The sequence below is a fragment of the Indicator indicator genome, chromosome 17 (genome assembly GCF_027791375.1).
Source record: "Indicator indicator isolate 239-I01 chromosome 17, UM_Iind_1.1, whole genome shotgun sequence".
Classification (NCBI taxonomy): Eukaryota; Metazoa; Chordata; class Aves; order Piciformes; family Indicatoridae; genus Indicator; species Indicator indicator.
Window position 1 is genome coordinate 6,063,157 of NC_072026.1, and position 27,580 is coordinate 6,090,736.

The 27,580-nt window shown below is 55.3% G+C and overlaps 5 protein-coding genes across 5 annotated transcripts; 1 reads left to right on the forward strand and 4 right to left on the reverse strand.

The window, feature by feature from the left end:
* Positions 1–123: 123 nt before the first annotated feature.
* Positions 124–5,877, reverse strand: LOC128972738 (aryl-hydrocarbon-interacting protein-like 1). The gene is made up of 7 exons (XM_054388845.1): positions 5,782–5,877; positions 4,920–5,099; positions 4,568–4,756; positions 4,312–4,488; positions 4,045–4,186; positions 3,296–3,579; positions 124–159 (listed from the first exon to the last, which is right to left on the reverse strand). Exons 1-7 carry the CDS (start codon positions 5,875–5,877, stop codon positions 124–126), a joined length of 1,104 nt encoding a protein of 367 aa, XP_054244820.1.
* Positions 5,878–6,449: 572 nt separating this feature from the next.
* On the reverse strand, positions 6,450–11,844 carry TAF7L (TATA-box binding protein associated factor 7 like). The gene is made up of 11 exons (XM_054388610.1): positions 11,727–11,844; positions 10,950–11,028; positions 10,680–10,813; positions 10,214–10,340; positions 9,948–10,006; positions 8,872–8,944; positions 8,366–8,479; positions 8,047–8,235; positions 7,833–7,945; positions 7,462–7,521; positions 6,450–6,858 (listed from the first exon to the last, which is right to left on the reverse strand). Exons 1-11 carry the CDS (start codon positions 11,790–11,792, stop codon positions 6,814–6,816), a joined length of 1,059 nt encoding a protein of 352 aa, XP_054244585.1. The 5' UTR covers positions 11,793–11,844; the 3' UTR covers positions 6,450–6,813.
* Positions 11,845–12,176: 332 nt separating this feature from the next.
* Positions 12,177–15,793, forward strand: LOC128972562 (magnesium transporter NIPA2-like). Its single transcript, XM_054388609.1, has 5 exons — positions 12,177–12,315; positions 12,863–12,919; positions 13,604–13,694; positions 13,858–14,018; positions 15,162–15,793. The coding sequence occupies exons 1-5, from the start codon at positions 12,177–12,179 to the stop codon at positions 15,791–15,793; spliced, it is 1,080 nt and encodes a 359-aa protein (XP_054244584.1).
* Positions 15,794–17,328: 1,535 nt separating this feature from the next.
* Positions 17,329–18,702, reverse strand: TIMM8A (translocase of inner mitochondrial membrane 8A). The gene is made up of 2 exons (XM_054388683.1): positions 18,580–18,702; positions 17,329–18,155 (listed from the first exon to the last, which is right to left on the reverse strand). The coding sequence occupies exons 1-2, from the start codon at positions 18,700–18,702 to the stop codon at positions 17,994–17,996; spliced, it is 285 nt and encodes a 94-aa protein (XP_054244658.1). The 3' UTR covers positions 17,329–17,993.
* Positions 18,703–19,166: 464 nt separating this feature from the next.
* On the reverse strand, positions 19,167–27,343 carry BTK (Bruton tyrosine kinase). The gene is made up of 18 exons (XM_054388710.1): positions 27,167–27,343; positions 26,864–26,962; positions 26,554–26,622; positions 25,905–25,986; positions 24,273–24,401; positions 24,116–24,183; positions 23,391–23,572; positions 23,030–23,092; positions 22,720–22,774; positions 22,376–22,458; positions 22,140–22,267; positions 21,929–22,003; positions 21,437–21,608; positions 20,947–21,163; positions 20,247–20,311; positions 19,674–19,792; positions 19,385–19,542; positions 19,167–19,238 (listed from the first exon to the last, which is right to left on the reverse strand). The coding sequence occupies exons 1-18, from the start codon at positions 27,305–27,307 to the stop codon at positions 19,167–19,169; spliced, it is 1,977 nt and encodes a 658-aa protein (XP_054244685.1). The 5' UTR covers positions 27,308–27,343.
* Between the last annotated feature and the right edge of the window lie 237 nt (positions 27,344–27,580).

A 27,580-nucleotide genomic window follows, 5' to 3' on the forward strand; every position in this document is an offset into this window, starting at 1 on the left:
GGTTTTCTGGGGAGCACCATAGCATAGACAGCCTGTCCTGCCTGGACCCAGCTCCATTCCCTGGGGAGCCTCAGCTCCTGCAGTTGCCCATCCCCACAGCACTGCAGGAAGGGGTTTGCCCAGTCACAGCTCCAGCCCTGGGACCACCAGGACATTCAGCTGTGAAGCAGGAGCATAGCAGGGCAGGCAGGCACCTCCTTATTGCCCCCAAGGAACATCTGCCCCACTGCTGACCCCAAATTTGAGCTGGGCTGAGGGGCTGGAGGCACTTGTTGGAATCAGACAAGTCCCACTAGGCAGTGGAGGAGGCTGTTCTGCAAGCTGGGAGGGCACCTCAGTGGTGGTGGCTCCTGGTCCCAAAGGCTCCCTCAAGCTGGCTGTCTCGTGCTGTGTTATGTCGAGAAAGAGGCAGAGTCAGGTGCTGTGGGGTGCCCCAGGGCAGAGGCTGAGCTAACCCTGATGCTCTGGGGCTACAGGCTGTGGAGGGCAGGGCTTCGTGCTGCTGCAAAGCATCCTGCCCAAAACAGGGCTTGCTGTGAGGACAGGGACAGGGTTAGGGTTAGGGTGGCTGGGGTGGGATGCAGTGGTGTGAGCTCCTTGGGGAGCTTGGGACCAAGGCAGTGTGTAGGGGCACAGGGCTGTGCAGTTGCTTCAGGGTGCTGGCAGAGGTGTGGAGCAGTGCCAGCAATGGGCAGTGGGTTGTGTGAGCCTTATGGCCTTGTATCCACCAGCAGCAGTGCCAGTTGCTGTCCTGGTTGTTCCCTCTCACACTTGGGTGAGTGGCAGGAGTGCAGTAGCAGTGGCACTGTGGCTGCTGTGAGTATTCTGTGTCAGGCTTCTTATTTGATCATGCTGAGGGACCACATGCCAGTCTGTGGCTGTTATCCCTGTGGCAGGAGGGGGGGAACATGGGGAGGAGCAAGGCTTTGGCCTGAGGATGGGGGCTGGAGTACCCAGCCTGGTGGGAGCTGGAGGAAAGAAAAGGTAGGATAACGACAGAGCTGCTGGGCCAAGCACTGGGTGCAAGGAGCAGTGGTGACCAGGCTGGGTGCTTGGACTGTGCTTGGGAGCTGGGATGCAGCAGGGAGGGGAGCAGACTGGCTAATGCTCTGGTAACCATGCACTGAGGTGCTGCTGTCCTCACTGCTTTGCACCATCTCTGCTCTGGAAAGAAAATAAATTTGTATTTATACTGAGCCCCCGATCAGTGCTCTGTCCTCTTCTGTCCACACACCTCAGCTGAGGCAGGGGTACCTCCCAGGGCTATGCCACCCTAGCACTGCTCCTGCAGAGCTGCTAGGACACAGATGGCTCTGTGCTCGGTGTCACCCTGGCTGTCCACACCGGTTGAGGCAGAGCAGAAGCTGTGAGCAGAGCTCTGGGCTCCCCAGACACAGGTCTGTGTCCCAGCCACCACATTCCTTCATGCTCTTCCAGCAAGTTCTGCCCTATGACAGCCCTGGGGCTGGGACAGGAGCTCTGTGGGGATAATGTCTCTTCCTCCATTAGGGGCTTCTGCTGTAGGACATCCATCAGCCTCAGGAAGGACTTAGGCAGTAGTGGGATGCTGAGTAGGCAGTCCTCTCCCTCTGTGCCTTCTCCCTGGAGCCCCAATTAGGTCTCCAGTGCCCAGAGGTGTTTGGGTGCTGCTGCCCATGTCACAGTGAGGGCTTCAGTTTAGGACTAGCCCAGGGTAAGGCTGGGGGCTTTCATGCCCTCCCCCCTGCACGGAGTGCAAGCCCAGCTTCGGCTGATGGTGAAGCCTGCTCAGAACTGATAGTGTTAGGGCTGGCCTTGCTCTCAGCCCTGCCTGGGAGGGCTGGCAGTGCTGGACAAAGGCCTGACAGGGTGCCACTGCAGGGCAGAGTGTGGGCAGCTCTCACACAGGAGCGATTCAGGAGCTTCAACAGGGGTGAAATGCAGCCTCTGCAACTCCCTCTCTCACGGGGAGAGCAAAACACCCAAGCCCTGTGCCACAGGCTCCAGGGTGAGGCAGGAGGTTCAGGCTGTGATCAGGGAAGCTCGTCACGTCCAGGAACAAATCCAGCACATGGTGCCAGGGAAGAGCTTTTATTTCTCAGCCAGCAAAGCTCAGCAGGACCCAGCTGAAAGGCGCTGGAGCCGATGAGTCGGGGCAGGGAGGCAGCAGGCAGGGCTGCACGGCAGCGGCAGCATGAGGACAGCTTTGTTCCTGTGTCACTGCAGTCCCCAGTTCTAGGGCTCTCCTTCAGCATACAGCAGCCCTACTGCCTGTGCTGTGGTCCAGCAGCCTTTCCTTCATCGAGGGGTAATGGGCCCTGCTCAGGGCTGGCTGTGCTCCAGGTTGTAGCCTTGAGCTGTCAGCTCTTCCCTGGGCATGCATCACCCCCTTCCCTGGATGCTGTGGGGAAAAGGGGTACTTCTGCCCCTCCACACAGCTCCTCATCTGCCCCCAAATGCCCAGCCTGGAGCACTGCCCCAGGGGTGAAGCTGCCAGGGGGCATGTTGCCTGCTTGCAGCTCCCTACAGCTCCCCTCTTCCACTGCCTTTCTGAGTGTTTCATCCTCCAGCTTCAGGGGCCCCTTAGATAGTCCCAGCCCCTTGCTGGGGGGCTCTGGCTGTGGGGCTCTGCCTAGCTCAGTCCTAGTCCCGTTCCCTGTGCCAGCACTCTCTGACCCACTGGCTTCCCCCTCTAGCCCTTCCCTAAGGCCTGTTGCCTCTGTCCACCCTGCTGCCTTGCATTGCCCTACAGCCTGCTTTTCCATGTCTGCTGCTGGGTTCTCTTCCTCTTCAGCTTCCTGCTCCTTCTCCTCTTTTCCTTCCTCCTCCTCCTCTTTTCCTGCCCCCTCCTCCTCCTCTTTTCCTGCCGCCGCCTCCTCCTCTTTTCCTGCCCCCTCCTCCTCCTCTTTTCCTGCCGCCGCCTCCTCCTCTTTTCCTGCCCCCTCCTCCTCTTTTCTTGCCCCTCCTCCTCCTCTTTTCTTGCCCCCTCCTCCTCCTCTTTTCCTGCCGCCGCCTCCTCCTCTTTTCCTGCCGCCGCCGCCTCCTCCTCCTCTTTCTTATTTTCCTCCTCTGCCCCTCTTGCTGCTCCCCAGCAACCTGGCTTTGCATCAGAGGTATCCAGGTTTACTTCTCCCAGTCCTGTCCCATCACTCACTCTCACTTCTGTCCCAACAGTCTGCCCCTGGGCTGCTGCTTCTCCTGCCCCTTCAAACCTGGCCCTGGGCATTCCCTGTTCTGCTTGCTCAACCCCTTGCTTTTCTGCTTCTTCAGTCCCTGCACCACACTTCCCCTGCTCAGGGGTCTTTAGGACCCCAACCTCATCCTGGAGTGCCTCTTTCTGCTGCACTGGCTCATTGCCCTCCTTCTCCTGCCCCTCACTAGCCCGTGGTCCTCGGGGTGTCTGGAAGAGCCCCTGGTAGCGCTTCCGATCCTCCACGTGCTTCTTCCTCATCCTCTCCCCCAGCTGCTTCAGCTCCTTCTTCACAGCAGCTGCCATGGAAGGGTCGAGGTGAGCCACCCGCAGGAAGTCCTCCCGTGCCTCCCGCTCATTCCACACAGCAGCGTGAGCCTTTGCCCGCTTGAAATAGGCCTTGGCGTTGTCTGCCGGGAGAGGAAAGCCCCTGGCAGGGGTCCTGCAGCCCAGGGCCACCAGCCACAGGAGCTGGGAACCCAGGGCTCAAGGAGAACAAGTGCCATCATAGGCAGGGGAACATGGAGTGGACACATTTCTTGCAGGCAGAGCAGCAGAGAGACCTGGGCCTCGCATCTACCACCAGGGAACATGGGGTGCAGGGAGCAACACAGGCAAGTGGAAAACATTTGGATAAAACAACATCATGGGCAGGGGGTCCTAGGGGACAGTGGGTGCAGGGGAAACCAGGGACATAGGCACTGTCATGGGCAGAGGACATGGGTTCTGCAGCGGGCATGGAGATCTAGAGGACACAGGTATCATCGCAGGCAGAAGGACATGGGATGAGCATGGCCACGACTGGGGGATCCAGAAGACAGAGGCCTCAGGGGCCATGGGCACAGCAGCAGGGGTGGGACAGAGGGCACAGGTACCATTGTGTTTCTGGAGGAGCTCTGTTGTGTGTTCCAGCACCTCATAGTACTCGCCCAGCTCCAGCTGGCACTGGCAGTAGTTGAGCACCAGTGGTGTCACCAGCCTCTCCAGCTTCAGCCAGCCATCCTCCCATGGCTTCTCCTGTCCAGAGAGCCACAGTGAGCAATTCACAGCTGTGAGCTGGGCACCCAGGGCCCACAGGCGTGTGTTCTGCTGAGATAACCCAGGCAGGGCTGACAGGAGGGGGGTGGCCGAGCCCTGCCCACCTTGGCCTGGAGGTTCCTTAGGCAGATGACAGCCTCCTGGTACTTGGCCGCCGCCTGTGCGAACTCCTTGCGGAGGACGAGGCGGTTGCCCTCACTGTGCAGCACGGGCACTGCTGCCAGCTTCTCCTCCTTGCTCATGGCCCAGGTGTCTCGTTTGTAGGCCGAGGGCTCCTCCACCTGCAAGGGCAGCGGGAGCTGAGCTGCCAGCCCTGGCCCTCCCCCCGCTGGCAGCCCTCCCTCCCTCCGTCTCCCTTACCCGGAACAACTCCATGATGAAGATGAGAGGCTGGGGTGTCCGCTGCAGCTCATCCAGGTCGGGGTAGCCTGTGCTGTGGTAGTCAAACATGTTGCCCATGCCACAGCGGTGCTTCTGCCCTTCCAGGGGGTCCCGGCCCTCTGCGATCCTCCTCATGCCCCTGGAGACCAGGGCATACATGCCTGTGTGCTGCAAGGATGGGGAGCATGCTGCTCAGCCACGCTGGGCCACCCTGTACCCCCTCCTCTGGGGCAGTCCCCCTGGTGCCAACGCTGAGTGACACCTGTGCCTGCTCTGCACGTGCCAGGCAAGGCTGGAGCATCTGTGGGGTGCTCCCTGGCACCTCACTCACAATGGTATCACACCAGAACTCGGCCACCTCCCCAGCTCTCATAGAGCTGAGCAGTGTCTCCCAGATCTCCAGCTTGAACATCTTGCCCACGATGATCTCCATGGGGATGCCAACTTCTCTGCTGTCATCGATCACCGTCCGCTCAAAGTCATCCTTCAGCGTCTGGAAGTGGAAGGTGATCTGCCACAGAAAAAACTCTGGGTTAAGATGGACAGGCACTGCAGTGAGACACCTCCATCCCCTCACTGGCCCCCAATCCCAGTGCTGTGAGGCCAAGCCTGCTCCCACTGGTGCTGGTTTGATTGGCAGCTCTCCATCTGCAGCAGGAGACTGTGCCTCCTATCCCCTTGTCTTAGGCAGCAAGCAGATGGTGGAGTGTCTTAGCACCCATCAGTGCTGGATCTTGCTGCACTCTCTGGATCCCCCTTTATAAACCAGTAGAGAGTGCTCCCAACAGCATGCACCAGGACTTGGTGGAACAACACTGATCAGCCCATACCCACAGGATGGGAAGTCTTGGAACCCCCCAGCAGCTCCCTGTTGGCACCCCTGCACTCCTGTTCGACACACATCAGGAAAGGCAGATTTCCAGCTACCCATTGTGGCTGTTGAACTCCAATGATGCCAGGACAGAGGGAGGAGGCAGGTGACAGCACTAAGGCAAGGTGAAGACTGTGGGTGGTGTCACTAGCCACTGTGAGGGTAATGTGGCTGCCTGCCTCCCACTTGCAAGGGACCTCCTAGAGACGGCATCTCCCTGTACCTCAGCTTATGAGGAGGGAATCTAATGCTGAACAGGGGTGGAGGTGTCAGACCCACTTTGCTCTCCTAGGGCTTTAGGGAGACAATCAAGATGATTTACCTTGCTTCCATCCTGCAGCTTTGGCAGCTCCCCTTGGCCTCCATGCAGAATCTTCTTTTTGACCCCTTCAACGTTCAGCAGGTAGGTTTCCTCCATTGCCACTCTTGCTGGCCCCCAGAAGCAGGTCGCATGCACGCAGGGCCTTCCCTGAGCTGTGTCTTCCTCAGGCTATCAACCTTCAGTGACTATCTGAACACACAGGTCATCTCCCAGGGCTGCTGCTGGCCTCTTGCTTTCTGTGCTGGGGACAGAGCTCGGAAGCCTTCTTCCCTTCCCCTTTAAGTTGCAAGAGGAAGGTCCTGCTGTGGTGCACCCTTGCTGAAGCCCCCAGTGCCCTTTGCTGCATTCTGGAACTGCCTTTCTAATCCTCTTTCCACTCTGCCAGGTTAATCTGGGATTTGCCTGCCTATTCTGTGAGGAATTAAAGAAGCTCTCTGGGGCTGGGGCCAAAGCTTGTTCCTTCCAAAGTGACAGCTCTTGGGGGTCCTGTCACACAGTCCCCCTTTGACCCAGCCCTGCAAGAAACATTTCAGAGAAAGAGCCCAGCAATGCTGGGGCCAGCATCAGCTAGGGGCTGGGTGTGGTCAGGCACAAGCTGGCAAGAGGTAGTGCCAGTCTGGCTCTGGAGACTGAAGAGGAACAGACTGTGGTTAGAAATGGTACTTTATTGAGCCTGGTTTGCAGACATGAGCATCCCGCAGAGACAAGAACAAGCTCCTACCAGGCCACAGCCCATCACGTCCAAGACTCAGCAAGATGCAGGAGGCTGCACTGCACTAGCCCAGGGAGAACTAAACCCCTCTGGGAGAATGGTGCTGAGTATTTACAGTAAATTCAGTGTTTTGGCTGCTCTCACAGGCATAGGCCAATGCTTTAGCTCCACCAGCCAAGCCCAGCACAATGTGAGAGCCTCTGGCACTGCCCAGCAGCACCTGAGGCAGCAGAGGTGTGTGACTAGAGCAGAGACTTCAGCAGGGCAGATGAACACCACTTCCAGCTCTGTACACAGATACAAAGACCCAGGCCTGCTCCTCACTTCTCCATGAGGGACTCCAGCTGCTCCTGCAGGGACATCATCTGGGAAGGAGTGAGAAATTACAATAAGGCATGGCTGGGACTCCTGGCAGCTCTAGCCCAAGCACTTCTGTGTTTCTGCAGATCTTCTACCTGTGCCAGTGGCTACTTTGCCTGTACATGGCAGGAATCTGTGCCTGGGCTCCTCAGGGGCAGAACTTGGTGCTGCCCACAACGTGAACCTGCACAACAGGAACCTGGGAGTGGGAACCTCCTGCCTTGGCACCTGGTTGAAACTCAGCAGAGGTGCCCAGGCAGGAAATCTGCCAAGGTCCTACAGCTACTGGCTTGCTTCTGCATGGGTGTTAAGGGGTTCCTGTGTCATGTTTCATCCCAGGCAGCAGTCCTAGCAGCCTTGGACTGCTGATCAGACATGTTTTGGCTCACTGCTTCTCCAGAAGGAAGGCTGCAATCAACCCCATTTCCTATATCTCCTTGGGCCTTAGGATGCTCCATGCAACTGCAGCGGAGGGACAACCACACCTGCCCTGTAACACTGGAGTGCAAAGCAGCTGGGGTGGTCCAGGATTCAGAAACTGCCAGAGGCCAGGCCTAGAACCGTGTTGTGCCCCAGTACTTCCCACTCCACTATGGGAGTTTCCTCACCTGCTGCTTCTCTCGCTCTTCCTGCTGCTTGAACTCATCCAACACAGCCTGGAGACGGGTCTGCAGAGACAAACATGCCAGGCCACAGTTACCAAGGTGTTCTCAAGTGAATGGGTGCAGGCACAGCATGCCAAATAGTGCAGCAAGCCCCAAGCTGCACTGACAACCAGCCCCCTTGTTCCCTGCAGTTTCAGGGATTGCTTTGCCTCCATGGGGAAATGCTGGAGTACATATGATAACACCACAATGGCTCTCAACCCTGCAGAGAAAGGACCCTGGCTTCTCTGGGACAGCAGTGGAATTCCCTGCTGGATCTAATGGGAAGTCAGTGCTAAGCAGAGGACTTTCAGAGATTCCAGGAGAGCTCTTACCTTGAGAGCTAGGTTCTCCACTTTCATGATGAGATCTTCCTGACGCTTCCTTCTGTCTTGAGTCTCCTGGAGTTTACTTTTCAGGTTGTCAATCTGTTTCTGGATCCCCATGACTGGAAGGGAGAGTGAGTTCAAACCCAGAGCAGTAGCAGAACTGGGCTGTAGCGCCTGCCTGGCACCTCAGTGATTCTGCTGCACTCTGCCACCCACTCACCTATCTGGTTGGATCCCTCATTCTCCTGTTGCTGCCCATCAGACTCATTCAATTTGTCCTGCAGCTGCCTCTCCAAGTCCTCCTCAGTGTCCATGATGTTCAGGTCCTCGTCATCATGATGATCTCTCTCATCTTCATCTTCACTGCTGCTGCTGATGTCATTAAATATCTCCCGCAGCTCATCATGTTCTAGAGGGGATGCAAAGAGTTAAAACACAGCTGATGACCTCCCAGCACCCTTTGTCTGCCAGGGACAGCTTCCCTGACCCAACTGATTACTCAGAGGCTAGACAGAAAACAACAGCCTTCCCCACTGCACCTGAGCCATGGCCTTGCTTATGTCCTGACATCCCTGGGGAGGAGATGTCCAGGCTGGTGAGAGAGCCATGGTTGTCTACTTCTTTTGTTTCATCTTCAGCAATGACTTCCCAGCCTGAGAGCAGGATCAGACAAGTCAAGGGAAAAAGAGGAACATGAAAGATGCAACAGGATAAAAGAATGCCAAAAACTGCAGATCACTGGCCCTCCAACAAGTCTGGCTTTGCAGCTATGGATATCCAGCACAAACCACCCCAACCCCCTTTTTGTGGCTTCCCCTCTGCTTTTACTGAAGTTCCTGCTCAGTACAGCTCTACAGTCTTGCAAGGAAGGCCACCATGAAGAAACAGTGAGCCTCGAACAAGGCAAAGATGAAGACCTAAAACTTCAGTGCCTCTTGTGTGCTTATGTCCCAGTCTCACACCCACACAAAGGTGAACTTGTCTCCCCTTTTCACAATTCCCAGGTCCATGCATAGCTTTTTTTTTTCCAGTCTTAAAAGGATACGGACACTGACAGCTTCAGCGTCTGTGCTCAGGAGACGCTTCACCTCTTTTTCTACATCAGGAGACTCAATATACTGGGCCAGAGAGAGGAAAGAGAAGAGAGACACTGTTAAATTCTTTGTGCATCCTGCTGGAGCTGCTCAACTCCAACCCTTCGCCCCCAGACAGAACCCTCTGTCAAGCTTTTCTTCTCTTGTGCTTTCTGCTCAGCCTTTGCTCATGCTCAACCTAAACATAATTTATGCACCTCCAAAAGCATTCCACCTATTTTGTGCAGAGCTCCTTGGTGAGTTGTATGCTCTCACTTTCCTACTTATACTACTTATGAAATAAGACTGTGTGTATGCAGGAAGTCCCTCAGGTGTTGTTTCCTGATGTATCATTAAATCAACTCCTCCCTATCTCACTCAAAAGGTTTTATTTTTCACTTTTAAGTTAACCAGGAACCTTAATGCAGTGACAACAAATCCCTCCTGCGGACTATAAGAATGTTGCAAGCAATTTGTTTCCCAAATGTCATGCAAAATAGCACTTTCATTCTGTTCTCAGAAACTGCAAAGCAGAGATGAAGCCTTCCCAGCCTTTCAGTGCTGCATCTCCCCAGTACCTTGCTTGGCTTCTCTATATGCACAGAGTCTCTGAGTTCCATCTGTTGTCACTCCCCCAGCTGAAATGAGTTATTCTATTTGTGGCACTGCTTGCTGGGGAAGTGAACAAGCCATGCATAGGGAGATTTTGGTTGAGAAAAGAAGCAATGAGTGAAGCCTCATTTCCTTGCAAATCTTCCTTTCTTCTCTATAAGCAGGAAGAGATAGGCTATGGAAACATAGCCACAAGACTGGAGTCCAGCAGATCTCTGCACAGAGGATCTTCCCCTCAAGAGCATCTCGTAAAACATAGAGGAAGCACCCAAAGAAACGTTTAAATCTATCACACTCCCTTCACGTGCACCTTGGGCAAGGAAACATGTGAAACAATATTAGGAAATCACATCTTTTGAACTAACAGACAGCTCCAGCTCTAAGGTCTCTACCTCCCTATCCTCTGATTACTGCATCTGCATGAGAAGAAACTCACTTTCTTCTTAGCTGTCTTCCGGAATCGTCTCTTCCGTACATTTTTCAGGGGAAGAGTGACTGTGACAGAGGAAACAGATTTCATGAGTCAGGCAGATGGCCTGATGGGAGAGCTGTGTGCCCAAAGGGAGAAGATCCCTTCAGGAACAGAGAAAACATGAAAAACAGAGCAGCAGCACAGCCAGGATATGGCAGTGGGTGAGCCCCCGCATGGCTGTGAGGACACCGGGGTGGTGGGATGGAAGGTTTGGCACAGCCTCTACTCACTGCCATGGTTCCAGATGAACTTCTTCTCTCTGTCCTTGTCCTTCTTCTTGTTTGCCTTGGGGTCAGTGCTCACAGTTTGCTCTTCCAAAGGGGGATAGAGATCACCATCCACAGTGCAAACAAGCATCTGGAATCCCCACATAAACGGAGAGGATGCTTCTTGTAACTCAAGGACAAAAAGCTTTTCTGGAAACAAATATTGACTGCCACTGCATGTTGGGAGCCAGAGGGAATCACAGGCATGGGCTATGAGGAACATCTTGTCTCACACCCAGCTCAGTTCATATCTAAACACAGCAGCAGTCAAGCTGCTCCCAGGACAATCACATTGCATGCTTCAGAAATGGTGGGGAATTATGAACTGCTAATGTGAGAACACAGAAACTGGTGGCATTATACTGGGCGTCCAGCTGCAGAGGGGAACAAGGAATGAAACTGCTGGGCAGGAAAGGAGGTCAGCCCATACCTGGCAAATATCAGCTGTCTTGTAGAAGGTTTTCTTGTCAATGGTTTTTAAGCTCTCGATGATGCAGGGCAGATCCACCAGCTTGGCTGCTAGCGGCACCCGGTCAACGCGGACAATGCCGTGGCGCCCGTCCGCTGTGGAAAGCCATGGCACAGGTCAGTGCTGTTGCTCAACAGCTAAACTGAGCAACACAGGAATGGACAGCAGAAGTTTCACAGGAAAACACATGCAAGTTGCAGGGCTTCACTTGCTCTGACCGTGCTCACTCACCATGCAGCTCAATAGTAAGCCTGTCCTTCAAGTTGACATTCCCAGACTGCACTGCCCGCCGCACAGTGGAGGCATATTCCTGGGAAGGTTGGACAGACTTATGTCAAGACTGGGAGTGCTTCCTCCAAGAATTACCAAAGGCTTCTGTCCATCCTACCCAACCTACCCCTGCCATCTCAATAAAAGAAACAGCAAGAGCTGCAATGCAACTGCACCCTTCTCTCAACACCACACACTAACCATGTGGTTCTGCTATTGCCAGTGCCCTTCATACCCCATAATGCAGCTGTGACAGTGGTGTGAGACTCCTGACAGAGAGACCCTTCCAGAAGACCACAGCCCTGGGGAATTTACAGCTCCCCACACCAAGCTCTTACGTTCTCAGCAGGATACAGTCTCAGCTTTTAGCATCTAACAAATAGTATCGAATGCACTGACACCCATAGCAGCTGAAGACCCAGCACTTGCTAAAGGTCTACCCTCACAGAAACTTTCTCCTTAATCCTCCAAGCTGTCTTCCGAGCCTCTTGCTCTGCGTTGCTGCAGCATCTGTTCAAGAGGAGGACGTGGAAGATCTGCTCAAGTGAATGGAAACGGACTATACGAGACCAAAAGCAAGCAACCTGCTTTCCACACCCCTTGCCAAGTTTGCAGATCTCGCACTGAATTCCCACGCCTTGCTAATCCCTCTTCCCACGCCCGGTGCCCGCCAAGCAAGCGGGACAGAGCCGTGCGCTGGCAGCTACCTCCGCCGCACCCGGCGGAAAGGGCTCTTACCGGTGGCAGTCGCAGCACAAACTGGCTCTCCAGCTCATGCGGAGCATCGTCTTTGCTCTTACTCATCCTCTCTTCTTCAGCTGGGAAAACAAGAGACAACTACCTTGGCCTCAAGAAGGCTCCCACAGGTAACCCCGACCCGACCCAACCCCCTCCCGCCAGGGCCAGGCTCTCGCCCATGCGCGGAGGGGACGGCGCGGGGAATCGGGGCCTGCCGGCGGGCCGGGATGCCACCCCCGGGAGGACCTGTCCGGCGCTCAGGGCGCCACCGGCCCCGACTCCCGTTGCCAGAGCCTGCCCCGGCAGCGCTCAGCCGCTTCGCGCAGCCACCCCGCCCGGAAGCCAGGCCTGGTGCGCCGACAAAACCTCCCCGTGCCCGTCCGCTCCGTCCCGCCCGTTCCGGAGCAGGGAAGGTGTTGGCCGCTCACCGGAAGCGGCGGCTGCGCTGCGATGGGGGCCGCGGCCGGGCGGGCCGGCTTCTACGTGGGGCTGGGCCTAGCCCTGGCCTCCAGCGTCTTCATCGGCAGCAGCTTCATCCTAAAGAAAAAGGGGCTGCTCCGGCTGTGCCGCCGCGGCCGCGCCAGGGCAGGTACCGCCGCCTCCAGGCTGGGGGGCGGAGCGGGGCGGCGGGGAGCGCAGGGCGCCCCGGTGCCTCCCCTGCCAGCGGCTTGTCCCTCCCGCTTCTGGCCCGTGGGCAGAGCCCCCGGGCTGTCGCTGCAGCCCCGGAGGTGTGTTGCCCGGGCACCGCAGGCCGCGTCAGACACCTCCCAGTCCGGCCAGCGCTGGGCCTTGGCTGCCCCGCTCCGTGCTTGTGGGGCGTTTGGGTCTTAAGACAGACTTTTCCCACAAGGTTAGCCAGCCACTGCCCATCGCGGACAAAAGAGACCTGTTTCTAGAACTGCACACATGTTCTTGAAAGTACTCTTTCAAACGAAGGAGAACCAAGCGATTAAATCTCAGTGTGCAAGAACTGGTGCTTGTCCGTGTCTGGGTCAGGCCAATGCGTTACAAGGCAGGGAGCCCCAAGGCATGTATAGGCTGCTCCTGCTTGCTCCTACGTGGTAGCTCTGGGAGGATAATGAGCCTTTTGTGTAGCTTCACCTGAGCTGTCTCCTTACTCTTTTTTCCATGCTCAGGGCAAGGAGGCCACGGGTACCTGAAAGAATGGCTTTGGTGGGCAGGGCTGCTGTGCAGTAAGTACCTGCTCAGAAACTAGCAAGATGTGCTTGCGACTGTCATTGTTTCCAGTTGCTTTTGTGTTTTATTATTATCTTCGTTGTTTGACTGCTTGGTTTGTATCTGAGGATGCTGTTGATCTACTTGCAACTCCTAAAATTACTCTAAAGTCTTGTGCATTACCAGTTTCCCTGCTAAACAGGAGTTGAGGAGCTGGTCTAACTGGGATGGCTTGCCCAGAAAATGTAGTTAACAGCACATCCTGCATCATGCCTTTAGTACTACAGCAACTGCAGCAGACCTAGTTTACACTTTTTAACATTAATAACCAATTGAACTTGATTTACCCTTTAAAAGCTGTAAAATCTGTTGCAGGAGAACGTTGACTTAGAAATACAAAACCAGTCAAAACTCCTTGCAGCTTTGAGGACATTATGAAAATAATTCTCTGTGCCTACTGCTCAGCTGCATAGCCATGTGTGACTAAGGATCATCATGCATAACCTTGGGACCTTTCTTCCCAAGAGAACCTATAGTGGGCTTCTACTCTTTGCTGGTGGTTTTCTTTCCTGGTTGCACAGTATGCCTGGGAGAAACAAGAATGCTCAGATGGAAACCAAGGCACTCTTCTGACTGCACTCAAACTTGTATTATGCTGGAATGCTCCCACTTTGATGCTCAACTGACACTTTCTCTTGCAGTGGGAGTTGGAGAAGCAGCAAATTTTGCTGCCTATGCTTTTGCCCCTGCAATGTTGGTAACTCCACTGGGTGCTCTAAGTGTCCTTGTCAGGTATGCAGCCTCAGAAACACCCTTCCCTCACCTACTACCCCTTAGTGGTGCAAGCAGTCACTCTGCTCTCCTCTGTCTCTTCCCTCAAGTACTCCATCTCTTGACCTAATCGGTTTGGGGTTGTTTGGTGTTTTGGTTTTTGTTTTGTTTTACTATCTTTCAGTGCAGTTCTGTCTTCCACCTTTCTGAATGAGCAGTTGAATGTTCATGGGAAGATTGGCTGCATCCTGAGTATGCTGGGCTCCACAGTGATGGTGATCCATGCTCCACAGGAGGAAGAGGTTAACAGCCTGGAGTCAATGGCAGAGAAGCTGAAAGATCCAGGTACTTCAATAAAAGGAGTCCTGACAACTTCAGGCTTAGAAATGACAGCAGAAGATGGGATACAACTTGGCTAGATTGGGAAGGACTGACCTAAAGAGTAATTGAGCTGTTTCTTGTTCTGTGCACTAGTGGAAGAAATGTTCCCCTGTGTCCAGGACAGCTTGTGGCTTTCCTGCTGTGGTGGGAAAAGGCTGAGGTCTTCATGTTCTAAACATGAAAAAGTGGAGACAGTTAAACAACATTTAATGCACATGCTCAGAGGATTTACACCTTATTGAAAAGCTCAGAATACACAGGGACAGCTTCAGAATGGCTTTTTAGGACAGTCAAGTCCTCTTGACTCCAGATGAAAGAAGCAGATGGGAACCTGCTTCAAAGAAATGGAGTCTGGGTAATACTCCCAAGTCACTGGGGCTGTGCCAAAGCAGGGATGAGAACTAGGGGCATTAAGAGTTCCCAAGTGTGGTTTCTTGGTACTGTGAGATATAGATGCAAAAAGGGAAGAGCATGGGAATTAGCTGTAGCTGTCATCAGAAGGGGTCGGGCTGTGGCAGTGCCAGGATAGGAGAGGGAATTCCTGTACATGAGGGTGGCAGTGGTGTGTCTGAGGGAAGACAGAGGAACTTCAGACACAGATGAATGAGCGGTTCAGGGAGTTACACTTAAGCTGAAGTAATCCTGGCATTTATGTTAGAGGGTTAATCAGGTTGCAAGGATGTGATTTGGACAAAATAAGCCACAGAAGGTAGAGGAAGGAAGCATGAGGGAAAAAGCAAAGTAGAACTGCTGCTCCTTAGAGGGAGTGGTGTGGCAGAGTCCTTCCTGGGCCTTCTGCAGAGCTGTGCCCCTTTGGCTCCACTTGTACCATAGAGCCTGGCTGTGCCCCTACCCACTCCAGCACAAGCAGTATCCCCTGACAGGTTGACTTGTGAGGCAGTGCTGTGATCAGCACTGTAAAGAGCTGCTGTTGTCTCTACACCTTGGCTCAGGCTGGAGACCAATTCTGATCCCTACAGGTAGAGGGTAAAAAGAGAGACTGATGGAGCAGTTACCTGCCTCTCCTCCACCCCTACTTGCTGTTCAGTTACATCTGTCAATGGTGCTGCTGTTCCCTGACAGAGCTCTTTAATTCCTGTTCCCAAGGATTCATTGCATTTGCTGTGTGTGTCCTGGTGAGCTCTCTCCTGCTCGTCTTCGTGGCTGGACCCCGTTACGGGCAGAGGAACGTCCTGGTTTATGTTTTGGTCTGCTCTGCCATCGGCTCACTTTCTGTGTCCTGTGTCAAAGGCTTAGGGATTGCCCTGAAAGAACTGTTCTCTGGGAAGCCAGTCCTGAAAAAACCACTGGGCTGGGTGCTTCTGGTGTGCCTGGTGATCTGCATCAGTATTCAGATCAACTATCTGAACAAAGCCTTGGACATCTTCAACACCTCTTTGGTCACACCCATATACTATGTGCTCTTCACCACAGCAGTCATGACGTGCTCTGCCATCCTCTTCAGGGAGTGGCAACACATGGTGCTAGACAACATCATTGGCACCATCAGTGGCTTCCTCACCATCGTGGCTGGCATCTTTCTCCTGCATGCCTTCAGGGATGTGCCCTTCACCCTTGACCTCCTGCCCCTCTTCCTGCAGCAAGGCAGGGCAGACTTGCAGTCTTCGTGGAGGAGTGCAGACAGACATCAGTCACATCAGCACCAGCCTCTTCTGCCCTCAGAGGACAATGGCTGTCAGAGCACAGAGGAGGAAGAAATGGAAGGTGAAAGTGTGTGAGGAAGCCTCTGAACTGGTAGCTTTCTGTTCCCACTTCTTGAGCAGCTGTCCTGCTACTGCTGCACTAGCAGTTGGCAGTTGGTGGCTACCTGCCCCAGGTGGGAGAAGAGTAACCTGCCACTGCCAGGAGGCTGACAAAGACAGCAATCTCCTGTGGCTACAGACAGGTGCTCTAGGACCCATCCAGTTCCTGAGATCTGGTGCCTCTTCACTGTTGTTTTCCATGAAGAACTGATCCCCCCTCATTGGAACACAAGCTCCAGCTGCACAGAGGCCTGCAGCACTAACACAGTTCTAACCCTTGCTGCATGTGAGGGCCATGCATTGGGGGGAGGCCTCACAGCACTTGAAAAACGTAGAAGTTACAAGATAATAATCTAACATGGTGCTAGGATTATATGGAGAGAAGACAGATGTCTGGCTTTAAAGATGACATACCCAGAGCATTAACTTAAAAATTCCTGTCAAGTACTTGTTTTGCTCACTCTGCTAGGATTTATTTTCAGATTCACACCCAAGAACAGCATACAACCAAAACTGGAAAACTTCAGTGGTGCTGACACATGTTGCTGTGGCTTTCAGAGGGACCAAACTCTTCATGCAGTGTCTGCTGTGCAGGTTGATGAAGTGCCTGCTCACTGCATTCTATTAAAGCCCAATCTGTTCAGTTACTGAGTGGCTACTGATAGATTTGTACCAGAGCTGGGCCAGCACTGAATGGTGCGAATGGGTAGGAGTTGTGTGGCTGCTCAAGAGAAACTCAAGAGCATGCCAGGAGAGGGTATTGCTTTCTCTAGGAACAGAAGTGACCTTAGCTCTTGAGGCAAGTTTCTGAAAGATAACCAGGCACCTGTGTGTCACTTACATGGGTTTGTATCTGCATGGCTCTGCTTTGACACATCGTGAATTTGTTCTCAGGAAGGCTGCTGGCTACAGGCCACCCATATGGGAACCCACAGACCCCATCCAGCCACCCACAGCAAATGGACATGTGCAGAACTGCTTTACCAGGTTCCTCTGCAGAGCGACAAGCCAGCACCAGTGGGTCACTCCAGGCTTCCCAGAACCATGCTGAAATGCTGTGTTGCCTTTCCAGAGGGCAGATCAGTAGTTTGTTGGTTTTCCAATTAGAACTTTATCTCTGTGCCCTGGGGGCAGAGGTCCAGAAGACACAGCCCCAGGTGTCCCTCCAGTGATCTCCACAAGGTTGTAAAGTAGCTGGTTACTTATTCCCTGTGTTTAGTCTCCCTAAAGAAACTACTCTTTACACAGGACAACGTGAGCTGTTAACTCTTTAGGGAAGAGAAGGAAAAGGCCACAGCCTCTCCCACAAATAAGTTTGATTAATGGGACCAAATTAATTGAGCAACAAATCAGAGTTCAGATCAGACCTTCTAATCAGAAGGCAACTATGCCCCATCCTTACTAATCTGGTAATAAACAGGACCACTGGGAAGGAAGGGGAGTGACAAGGTAGCCAGATTGTCAATTCTCAGTGGTCATCTCCCTGTACAAATGAGAATGTCATGTTAAAAATTGACCCAGTTAACATTTATTACATTGACCAGGGGAAAGCAGTTAATGGAGCAAGTCAGTATTGACAGAGTTGTGCTGCAACTTGAATGTTTTGTCACTTGGCCACATGAATGATTTACCTATGGAAGCCTGAAAGTATTTTCCAGTAGTGACACTGCCTGGGATTGATCACTGTGCCCAAGAAACTCTTCCTCGTACCTGGACTGGACTGCAGAGCGATGGCACCTGCAGGGCTTGTCAGCATCCACCCAGGAGGGTTCACGTCGTGCAGCATCGTTTAAGGCAGTGGTTGCAGGCCGGCCCTACCCAGGGCTGAGATTCACATCAGCGCTGGGAGCAGCCTGACCGAGCATCACCAGCCCTCTGCAGCTGAGCAGGCACGTTTCAAACACCCCCTGCAGAGCAGCGGCGGCCCTGGAGTCCCAGCACAAAAACAGCTGCTAGAGCCAGGAGGTCCCAGCATGCCACCATGACAAGGAGCGACTGTGTCTCTGTTATGGGCTCTCATCTGACTGCAACTTCCTAGAGACTGGCATTTCAATTAAATCCTAAACCCCAGACCTGATCCTGGCTCATTCAGACAGCAGAGTGACCAGAAGCCAGCACGGCAGAGGGTCCGGCCTCGTGGGGGGCTGGCTGGTGTCCCCCGGGGCGCGGGTCCTGCTCAGTCGGATAGGCTCTCCGAGAATGCTGACTTGGACTTCTGTGTCTGCTCCAGCCGGTTCAGGATGAACTGGCTGGTGTCGATGAAGCGCTCCACGCAGTTCACGAAGCACGTCTCGGCCCGGCTGTCCAGCTTCGGACCCGGCTTGTCCATGCACTTCTCCTGCACACAGCGGGGGACCCGTTGGTCCCGGGACCACCGCAGCCCAACACCCCCGTCCCACCCCGCGCATCGAGACTGTGCTTCATGGGTTCCTCCAGCCCTCGGGCAACATCCTCCGTCGGTAACCTCACCCTCTTGGGCGCACCTAGCCCCACCCGCCCGGGGCTGTCGGCAGCTGGTCCCCCCCTACCCTCCGCTTTCCTCCCCCCTCTCCCCCTTCCTGAGAGCCCTCCCCCGAGGCTCAATGGGGCCGGGAACGCTGCCACGGCAGCTCCATTTTGTCCTCCCTCTTTCCCCTGGGGACAAGGGTCAGCGCGACGTATCTGCCTGCACCACCACCGCGACTACGCCTCCCTCGCTCTCTCCCGCCGCCGCGGTCACCGGAGCCGGCAGCCCCCGTCCGCCTCCCGCGGGCCGCCCGTACCCAGCACAGCTCAGTCATCTGGTGCACTAGCTGCTGGAAGCGCTGCTTCTGCGTCTCCACCTCGATGAAGCGCTGGAGCTGGGGGTCGGCGCCGCCCAGCCCGGCGGCGGACGGCGCGTCCATCGCGGTACCGGTGCCGCCGCGACCTTCACGTGCCGCGCTGCGCCGCCGCCGCGCACGCGCCGCCCCCGCCCCTTCCGCGTGCGCGGCGCACGCTCGCTCAGTCCCCGCTGATCGGGAGCCCCCTGCCGGACGGGCGGACCGGCAGCCGGTGTCGGGAACCGTTTATTGCGCACGGGTGTGGTGCGGGGCCCAGCGGGGCCGTAAGGGTCTCTGCCTCTGTCCTTGGCTGTGAGAGGCTCTGTCCGGTCACGGGAGCTGCGATGGCAGCCGTGAGCACCCTGCGAGGTCCCTGCTTGCCCGCGGGGTGGCTGATGCCGTGTTCATGACAGCGGTGTCGAGGTCCGGTGCGCAGGTCCATCCTGGCGGGCAGCGGGGCAGCACCGGCCCCGTAGTGCCAGCCGCCGGCACCAGGCAGGTGTCACAGGCCAGGCAGGTGTCGCAGGCCAGACCGTCCCGGCTCGGAGTCAGGGCTCGTCGTCCATGATGTCCAGGATGCTGCCCAGCAGCGCAGTGAAGGTGGGGCGCTCCTCGGCCTTCTGCGAGACAGCGGAGCCGCGCTGGAGCCTGCCGGCCCTGGAGCCTGCCGCCCTGCCGCCGCTCCCGTGCGCTGCAGGCGCCGCAGAGCCGTGCCAGCCCCACGCAGGGTAACCGCGGGGGCTCACCGCGGGAGAGAGCAGCTTACCTCATGCCAGCAGCTGTACATGATGGCATAGACCCGCTCCGAGGCCTGCTGTGGGCGGTAGAGGCGCAGGCCTTGGATGACGTGCTCAGTTGTTTCGCTGTTGTTAAACCGCTCGTAGGGCATCTTTCCCAGAGAGTAAACTTCCCACATCAGAACGCCTGTGACAGACAGGGCAGGGACAGTGCATGGCGTGGGAGCACCTCTGCCTGAAGCTGGATTGCAGAGGAGCTCATTGTTGGTGGGGCACCCTCTCTTCCTGAGCTCTGAGGCATTGATGCTGTGCTCTTACCAAAAGCCCAGACGTCGGACTTGCTGCTGAACTTGCTGTACAGAAGCACTTCGGGGGGAGACCACCGCACTGGAAACTTGGACCCCATGGAGCTTGTATACTCATCATCTAGAACATACCTACAGCAGAGGAACAGATCAGGGTGCCTCTCCTGGATTTCACATTGCACCAGATTGACCAAGCCCCAAAAGGAACTGACAGCTCTCAGAGTGACCAGAGGTTCAACAGGCAGAGAGGTCCCTGTGCAAAGTTTACATTAGTCAAGACTGGGGAAGGGATAGGGTGACACAGAAGCACAGCAAAAAGGGGATGTAAAGAGAAAGCTGCAGCCAGGAGACTAGAGGTGGGGGAAGGAAGAAGCAAAGAGAGGGAAAAGAGACTAGGGAAGTAAGGCAGGGATGGTGGATATTGGAGAAGCAGAATGTTGGGCCAGATGAGCCTTTCCAGAAAGACAGGAGAAGATGGAGGAAAAACAGCTGGAGAATGGTGGAGAGAAAGATTCAAATGTAGAAGAGACTGAAGGAAGAGAAGAGAGATTGAGACAGGAAGATGACACAGACATATCTACCAGACCTGGAAAGCCCAAAATCTGATACTTTCACAATTCCTTGGTCGTTCACCAAACAGTTGCGAGCAGCCTGTGGGTGGAGAGATGGAGGCAGTCACTTCTACCTGCTCCTGCCTCTCCCATCCCCTGGTACCATCTGGAACTTTTCTTGCTCCTATGCACTTAAGACTTTGCCTTACTTAGTCCTGCAGATTCACCTGGACTTGAGGCCCGCTACAAAGTCCTCAGCAAAGACAGCAAGAGAGGAAGGACTCCAGGCATCCTGTTTATCTATGGAGGGGCAACTTCCCTGGTGGGATTTTGCCTAAACAAAGCAGCACTGGGAGTTCAGGCATGGCACCCAACAGGACTGCAAGCTGGCAATACCATCCTAAGGCCTGAGAAACTGTAGGCTCAACTTTTCATGGTGGTCAGGAAGTCCCTTTTCATGTCTGAACTAGTGATGCTGCCCTAGCCACAGATGCATTTCCCATGCCGTGGGAAGCTACCCAGTCCTGCCCTTTCTGCAAGCTCTGCTAACTGGCTGCAGAGCAGTGACTTCAGAGCATCCTGCCCATGCTCAGGTGAGCAGGGAACCTTAGGGATGTTCTGCAGGGAAGGCTGCAGAGCTGCCTCTCAGCACATTGATGAACTAGCTGGACTCTCTCTAGGACATGCTGTGGCTCTCCACTGAGCTGGAGTTGTGTCCTTCAGCCACAGCCCTACCAGGTCTCGGTGCAGGAACTGCTTGGATTCCAGGTACTCCATAGCCTCACAGACATCCTTGCACATCTCCAGCAGCTCAGCAGGCTGGAACCGCTGCCGAGTTTCCCTCAGGAAGTTCAGGAGGCAGCCATTGGCCATGTACTCAGTGATGATGAAGATGGGACGTTGCTTGGTGCAGACTCCATAGAGCTGCACCAGCTTCTCATGAGACAGGTTCCTGTGTTGGGGACAAGAAGTGCAATTCTGAGCATCTAGAAGGCCAAGAAGCAATAGAAGCATTCATGAATAAAGAGAGTTTGGGAAGAAAAAGTACTTCTGGCCCAGGTAAGAGTGGCACAGCTCACTGGGTAGTCAGCACGATGGCAGTGGGCTCTCAGAAGTGTTTTGCAGAGCGTGAGGCTATCTGAGACTGTGCCTCCATGTCACATAGGAGTGCAGCCATTCTGGTAAGGCATATCCAGCACTGAGCTTCAGGCTGCTCACCACTTACATCATGACTTTGGCTTCGTCGATAAACTCCTCCTCAGACATGGAGCCCTCCCTGATCATCTTGACAGCCACGTCGTACTGGCCTCTCCATTTCCCATACTTCACCACACCAAACTGCCCTGTCCCCAGCTCTTTCAGGAAGGTCAGGTCCTTTGGGTCAATCTCCCACGACCCTAGGACAGAGAGTGCAAGTATCATCACTGCAGGGTGCTCCCAGTCATCTGATCTAGCAAGTCCAAGAAGAGCTCACAACCATGTGCTGCCTGTAAAAACCTCCCCAAATCTACAGAATCTGAGGCTGTTTCCACCAGGGGATGGGGAGCAAAGTAGCTTGTGGTATCTCTAGAAGGCTGGTGAGTGTTGGGACGTGATTGCTGAGAAGGCTGTGAGCCCTGCTGCCATGGGACAGCTAGGATCTCAGCTCTGGAGAGTTCCTGCTGGTGTAGACAGGCCCTGCAAGCAGGGAGCCTTGAGGTAGCTGAGGCCAGCTTACCATAGCCGAGGCCAGCTGTGGAAGGGGCACTTTTCTGGCGCTGAGACACAGGGTACTTCAGTCTGGATATGAGCCCTGAAACACAGAAAGGGAGAGTGGCACTGCAGGCTCCAGCAGGGAACACAAGCCGCCTGCCTTCAGCAGAGGAAGGTGAAGGCAGCGTTGTGTCAGTGCAGAGAGCCCTGGCCTCGCTCTGTCTGCCCACACTGACCAGCAGAGTTGTGCTGATGGTAGGTGATGAGCTCAGGGATGGTGTTGAACAGGTGCTTTTCTGCCAGGTAATACTGGTGCTGGGGCGTGCAGCACACGACGTAGTGGCGGATCGTGCCTTGAGGGTCTCTGCAGACACATTACAGGGCATCAGTGCCATGGGGAGAAGGGGCAGAAGGTGATGGGTGCCTGGAGGGGCTCTCTGAGGCAAGAACCAGATTTCTCAGATCCACTTACGCAGAAGACTTGGAGTAGACAGAGACAGTGTATTTGCCTGTCTTGCTGGTGGAGTCCCGGACAATGAAGCCTCCTTCCTTGCCCTAAGACAGAAAGGGAGGAGGAACACGGTGGGTGTGGGGAGGCATGAGTGTAACAGGAAAGACTTAAGTGAGTGAAGTTCACAGCAGGGCTGGAGAGGGTGTGGTGAATCAGAGAAGTCCCACTTCCAGTCCCCAGGGCTAGTAAAGTGACACTCCCCTCCTGGTGCAAGCCAGGGTTGGTCCTGTGCTGGACACAATGTGGCAGCAGCCCGTGGGGGGTGGGAGAGTGGAGGGGAGTCAGCCTCAGGAGTCAAAGCTTACCTCCTGTTTCAACAGCTGCTCTGCTTGGCTCCGAGTGATATTCTTTGAGTACCACCTGGAAGCGGGACACAGCCATCAGGGCAATGCCCACAGCCACTGCAGTCACCAGCCACCCGCCCCAGCCAGGGCAGGTGGTACAGGGAGCAGGGCAGGGATGGCTGTCATGGGGCCAGAGGCTCTCCAAGGGTGTGCAAGAGGGAGAGTGGCCCGGCCAGGCTGGGCTCACAGCCTGTACAGGTAAACAGAACTGGATGCAACAATTCTCTGACCAAGCACAACTTGCCATGTCCCTGTGCCTTCTCCTACTCACTCAAAGATCTCCAGGGAATTGCTGGTTTCAGTGACGTAGTTGCTGGGGATGTATCCTTCCCTCCTGCAGAGGAAAAGGGGCTGGTCACACATTAATGGAGAAGGCCAAGGAGAAAGCAGGTTCCTGTCCCCAAAGCCTGTGCAGAAGTGAGCTCAAAATCCTTGGTGCAAGCCCATTGGTGTCCACACTTGGGGGGGGCTGATACCACAGCCTGCTTCAGTCCCCTCATGGGCCATCCCAGACAGGAGCCCACAGCCTCTCCTAACCCCACGGTGCTGCTGGGGGGTGTTTGCCCACAGTGCTCTGGCACCAGGAGATGGCGCCGTTGCAGGGCAAGTGCTGTGGGCAGGGGAGATCTCACCCGTTCTTGTCACGGCCTTTCCACCAGGGCAGGTGGCTCTCCTCCAGGATGAAGTACTCCTCACCCTTCTGCAGCTGCAGGTCCTGTGCATTCATTGGCAGGTAGTTGTAGAGGGCCACCACCTTCTTCATCTCACCTGCTGTGCTGGGGGCAGGCTCAGGAGGCAGGGGCTTCATCACCATCTTCCCCAGAGCAAGGGAGAGTGTGGGACACCGTGAGGCTGGCAGGCACACTGTTTCCCAGGCAAGACCTTCCCCAGGCCTGGCAGAGCAGTAGGCTCAGGCCAGGTCACTGCAGCATTCGTCTCAGCTCCCCCATGCATCTCCACCAGGGGACCAGTCCCCTCCAGTGCTTTTTGTTGCAACATTTCCTCACATTGGAGACCTCCCATTGAGGACCCATCCTCACAAAAGATAAGGCTTTTTCTGTCTGCCTTTTGGCTTAACCCATGATTCCTCCATCCTACATCAGGGCTTCGTTATCCTCCCAGTTGCCCCTGGGGAACCTCAAGGGTGAGATCCTTTGACTTTTCTCCAGGCCTTTGGTCTCCATCCCGATTTAAGCTCCTTCTCCCTTGGGACACCACCTTGACATTCCTCTCCAGAGACGAGCCCTGGCCTGTACACCTCTGAGCAATGCCCTGTCAGTCACTGAACATGTCAACTTCCAGGAAGACCTTTCTTAAACACCTTGGAGCAAACCCAGATGCTGACCCTGGCCCCTACCTGGTCCTCCTCAGGAGTTGGGGGAAGAGGCTTCTTTGTCTTGCGATGCGACCGCCCAACTTTTAAACCTTCAGGAGAGAGAAGGCATTAATGTGCCTTGCCATGGTAGTCTCCAGGGGCTGGGGACAAGGCAAGGGGAGGGTGCCCAGTGTCTTACTGCCATTCCTGCTCTCCAGGATGTGGCAGCCCATGGCGTTCTTGGCTGTCTGGGAGCAGCACAGGTACTGTCCGTCGATCCAGAAGCAGGGGTGGTACTTCTGTACCAGGTCGCTGTTGTACCGGATCACTGCGGCAGAGGAGGGCAGGCGTCTGTCACCCAGCCCGCTGCAGAAAGCCCTCTGCTCCTTGGATGATCAGTCTCACTAAATCATTTCATCCATGTGGCCCTGCTGCTGCTCAGCTCACTGCTCCTGTCTCAGTGCTGGGGCTATGCAAACCCTGTACCATACACCCCCAAGCTCCTGGAGGGCCAGGCCTCTCCTCTTCAGCAGCTCTGCAAAGGGACACAAGCATGCTTGGAGGACCAAGTCCTGCTGTGAACAGCCCTCCCGCCAGCTGAAACATCCAACACCTGCCAGGTTGCTGAGGCCCAGGGTTCACAGCCCTTTTAAACCCTTTTCTTTCAGAAGCAGGGAGGGAGGCCAGCTCTGTGCCTGGCTGGCCCATGGAGAGAGCAGAGCACTGCTCCCATTCCCTTTCTGCTCAGAGACTTGGCCTGCTGGCAGACTGCTTCCTTGCCAGGCAGGTGTCAGCCAGTTTCCTCATACTTCTCCACAAGCTAAAGGAACAACCGGATGTGCCTAAACTGTACCTAAACACCACCAGCATGGCGCTGGCCCACAGCAGCTCCACAGGGTGCAGGGACTCCTCCTCTTTGGAGAAGCAGGACTGAGGGCATCCCAGCAGCAAAAGGCTAGCATTTTCTCTCTCCTTTTCCCTGTGGCTTCTACACTGCTTCAGCTGCCATAACAACCCCCCTCTTGTAGCAGGGAAGTGGGGAGAGGGCTGGCTGCCTGCTGGAACAGAGCAGCGGGGCCCTGGTGAAAGAACTGACTTCCCCTGTTATCAGCCTGCTCTGCTTCCGCCTCGCTCGGGCAAACTTCCCTGTGTCACTTGAGCAGCTAATCTAATCACCAGCACAAAGCCACAGGCACCAAGAGACACAGGCACCAAGAGACTCAGGCACCAAGAGGCACAGGTAGCCACAGCAGATTTGGGCCAACTGCAAGCACCCAAGCGTCTCTGCACAGTGCTTCTGCCACATGCTCTCTGCTCGAGGAGGTGGTACCTAGTGCTAGCTCCATAGCACTGAGTGAGGCCTGGGATGGGTTGGGAGAGATGCTCCCTGGCTTCCAGAAAGTTTTTTGTCAGTGCTTCATAAAGCCTTGGGGGCCCAGCCCTCGCCTTGCATAGCAAGTACAGCTGCATGGCCACATCTGCAATTTCCTCTTGTCCTCAATAACTTCTGAGCTAATTTAGAGCAGGCTTGAAAGAGGGTGAGAAGCCTCAGATGAGGTGGCTGTGGTGCTGCAGAAGTCAGAAGGTGACAGAGGTGTCCCTCTCTCCTAGGTAGGAGTGGCTGGTGTCATCTCAGGGATGTTAGTACACACACGTAGGGACAGGGGAAACTTTTCAAGGGAGAAGTTTCTGAGCAGCTTGCTCTCTTCTGTAGACATGGGTTACTGTAACCGTGAGATAGCAGTCCCCGGAAACCTGGGGCTCTGGGCTGTGCTGCACACACAGCTGGTGAGTTTGCTGTCTGAGGGAGCCACGGGGCCCCCACACTCACCACTCTTCAGCTGATGGATCCAGCGTTTGCGCAGCTCCTCTGTCGGGGAGAAGACGTAGAGGGGCCCTTCGTCATACACCACCTGCGGGACCACACACCTCACTGTCCTGCCCGGGGAGTCTCCCGGGGGGAATGGGGGCACCTGAGCCTTATGGCTAACCCAAACAGCCAGTGCAGAGCAGCAACCATGCCAGTGCGTGCTGGCCCTGCGTGGTGCTCGCAGGACCATAACGGAGAGGTTATAAATAACTCCCTCCCCCAAGACTTTCCACTTCCTTCTCTGGCTTTCGGTGTGTCAGGGGCCATGCTGGGTGCCAGCAGGGGTAGGCAGCTGGGCTGGGAGCTGAGCGGGCAGTTGGCACAGGGCATCCCTCCAGCACTGGTCAGGGGACCAAAAGGGGCAGAGCTCAGAAGAGGGTTTCTGTCTAAGCAGCCTCCTTAAACAGAGCTGCCCAGTTCCTTGGAGCTCACAGAGGCTCACTTGCCTGCCTCACTCAGTGCAGACAGCAGCAGGGTGTCCCCAAATGGCTGAGTGACACCTGGGGGCAGCAATGCCATGCTTGGCCCCAGGTTCCTCTGGAGTTTTCCCACCAGCACCCTGCAAGCTGAGCAGAGGCAGACTGGCAGAAGGGGTACAGCAAGGACTCACCTGGAAAGGGTAGGGGAAGCGTTCGATGATTGAGATCTGCTCCATGTTGTTGTAATCTTCTCCTTTCCTCTGGAAGAGAGAGGCAGAGATGGATGCTGGCATCCTGCTGCTCAGCTCCTGGCATCTCCCCTGGAACCCACAGCTTTTGGCATTCCCCCCTGCCCTGCATCAAACTGGTATGGTACAGGCTGTGGGTGCAGAGCCCTCCATGCCAAGCCAGGCTGTCCTCCGTTCTCACCACACCAAGGAAGGGTTACACTCCCTAAGTGCCCAGCAAGGACACAAGTGGGGACTCCAGGATCTTCCTTACCGGGACCTGCCGCTCAGGGGGAGGGTTGTGCTCAGGCACTACTGTCTCCACACAGGTGATCTTCTCAATGTCCACTGAGCCCTTCTTACTGCCACGGCGCTACAAGAGATGAAGTTAGTTCAAATGACTGCCCAAGGTGGACACCTGAGGAGACTCAAGCCATCCCCATCCAACCACCATCCCCATCCAACCACCATCCCCATCCAACCACCATTCTCATTCAACCAGCCTTCAGGCTGGGCAAGGGCCAACTGGTGGCCCATAGGCATTGCCATGGCACAGCCTCTGTGGGCACCGACTCACCCCTCTCTCAAAGTCGTACTCATAGTAAGACAGCTTGCTCTCTGTCAACAGGAACAGGCGCTTCTTGAAGTTGAGGGGAGAGGTTTTCTTCTTCTGCTGTGAGCGCTTCAGGAAGATGCTTTCCAGGATGACGCTGGCCATGGTGGTCCTCCCGGCTGCCTCCGCGCCACGCTCGCCGGGCTGCTGTGGACAGGGCAGCACTGATGCTCCACTGGCTCGGCTGAAAACCTGCCCACCACTGGACCTTGCTCAGGTACGCTCTGTCCCCAGCCTGAAGGGCAGCCAGGGGGAGCTGGGACCACCACAGGGGGAGTCAGCTGCAGAAGTGCATGGGCAGGTCAGTGCAGGGTGTTTGTGGTGTGACCTTCCTGTCCCCACTCCGACACCAGACTGTGGACCAAGTGACCACCCAGC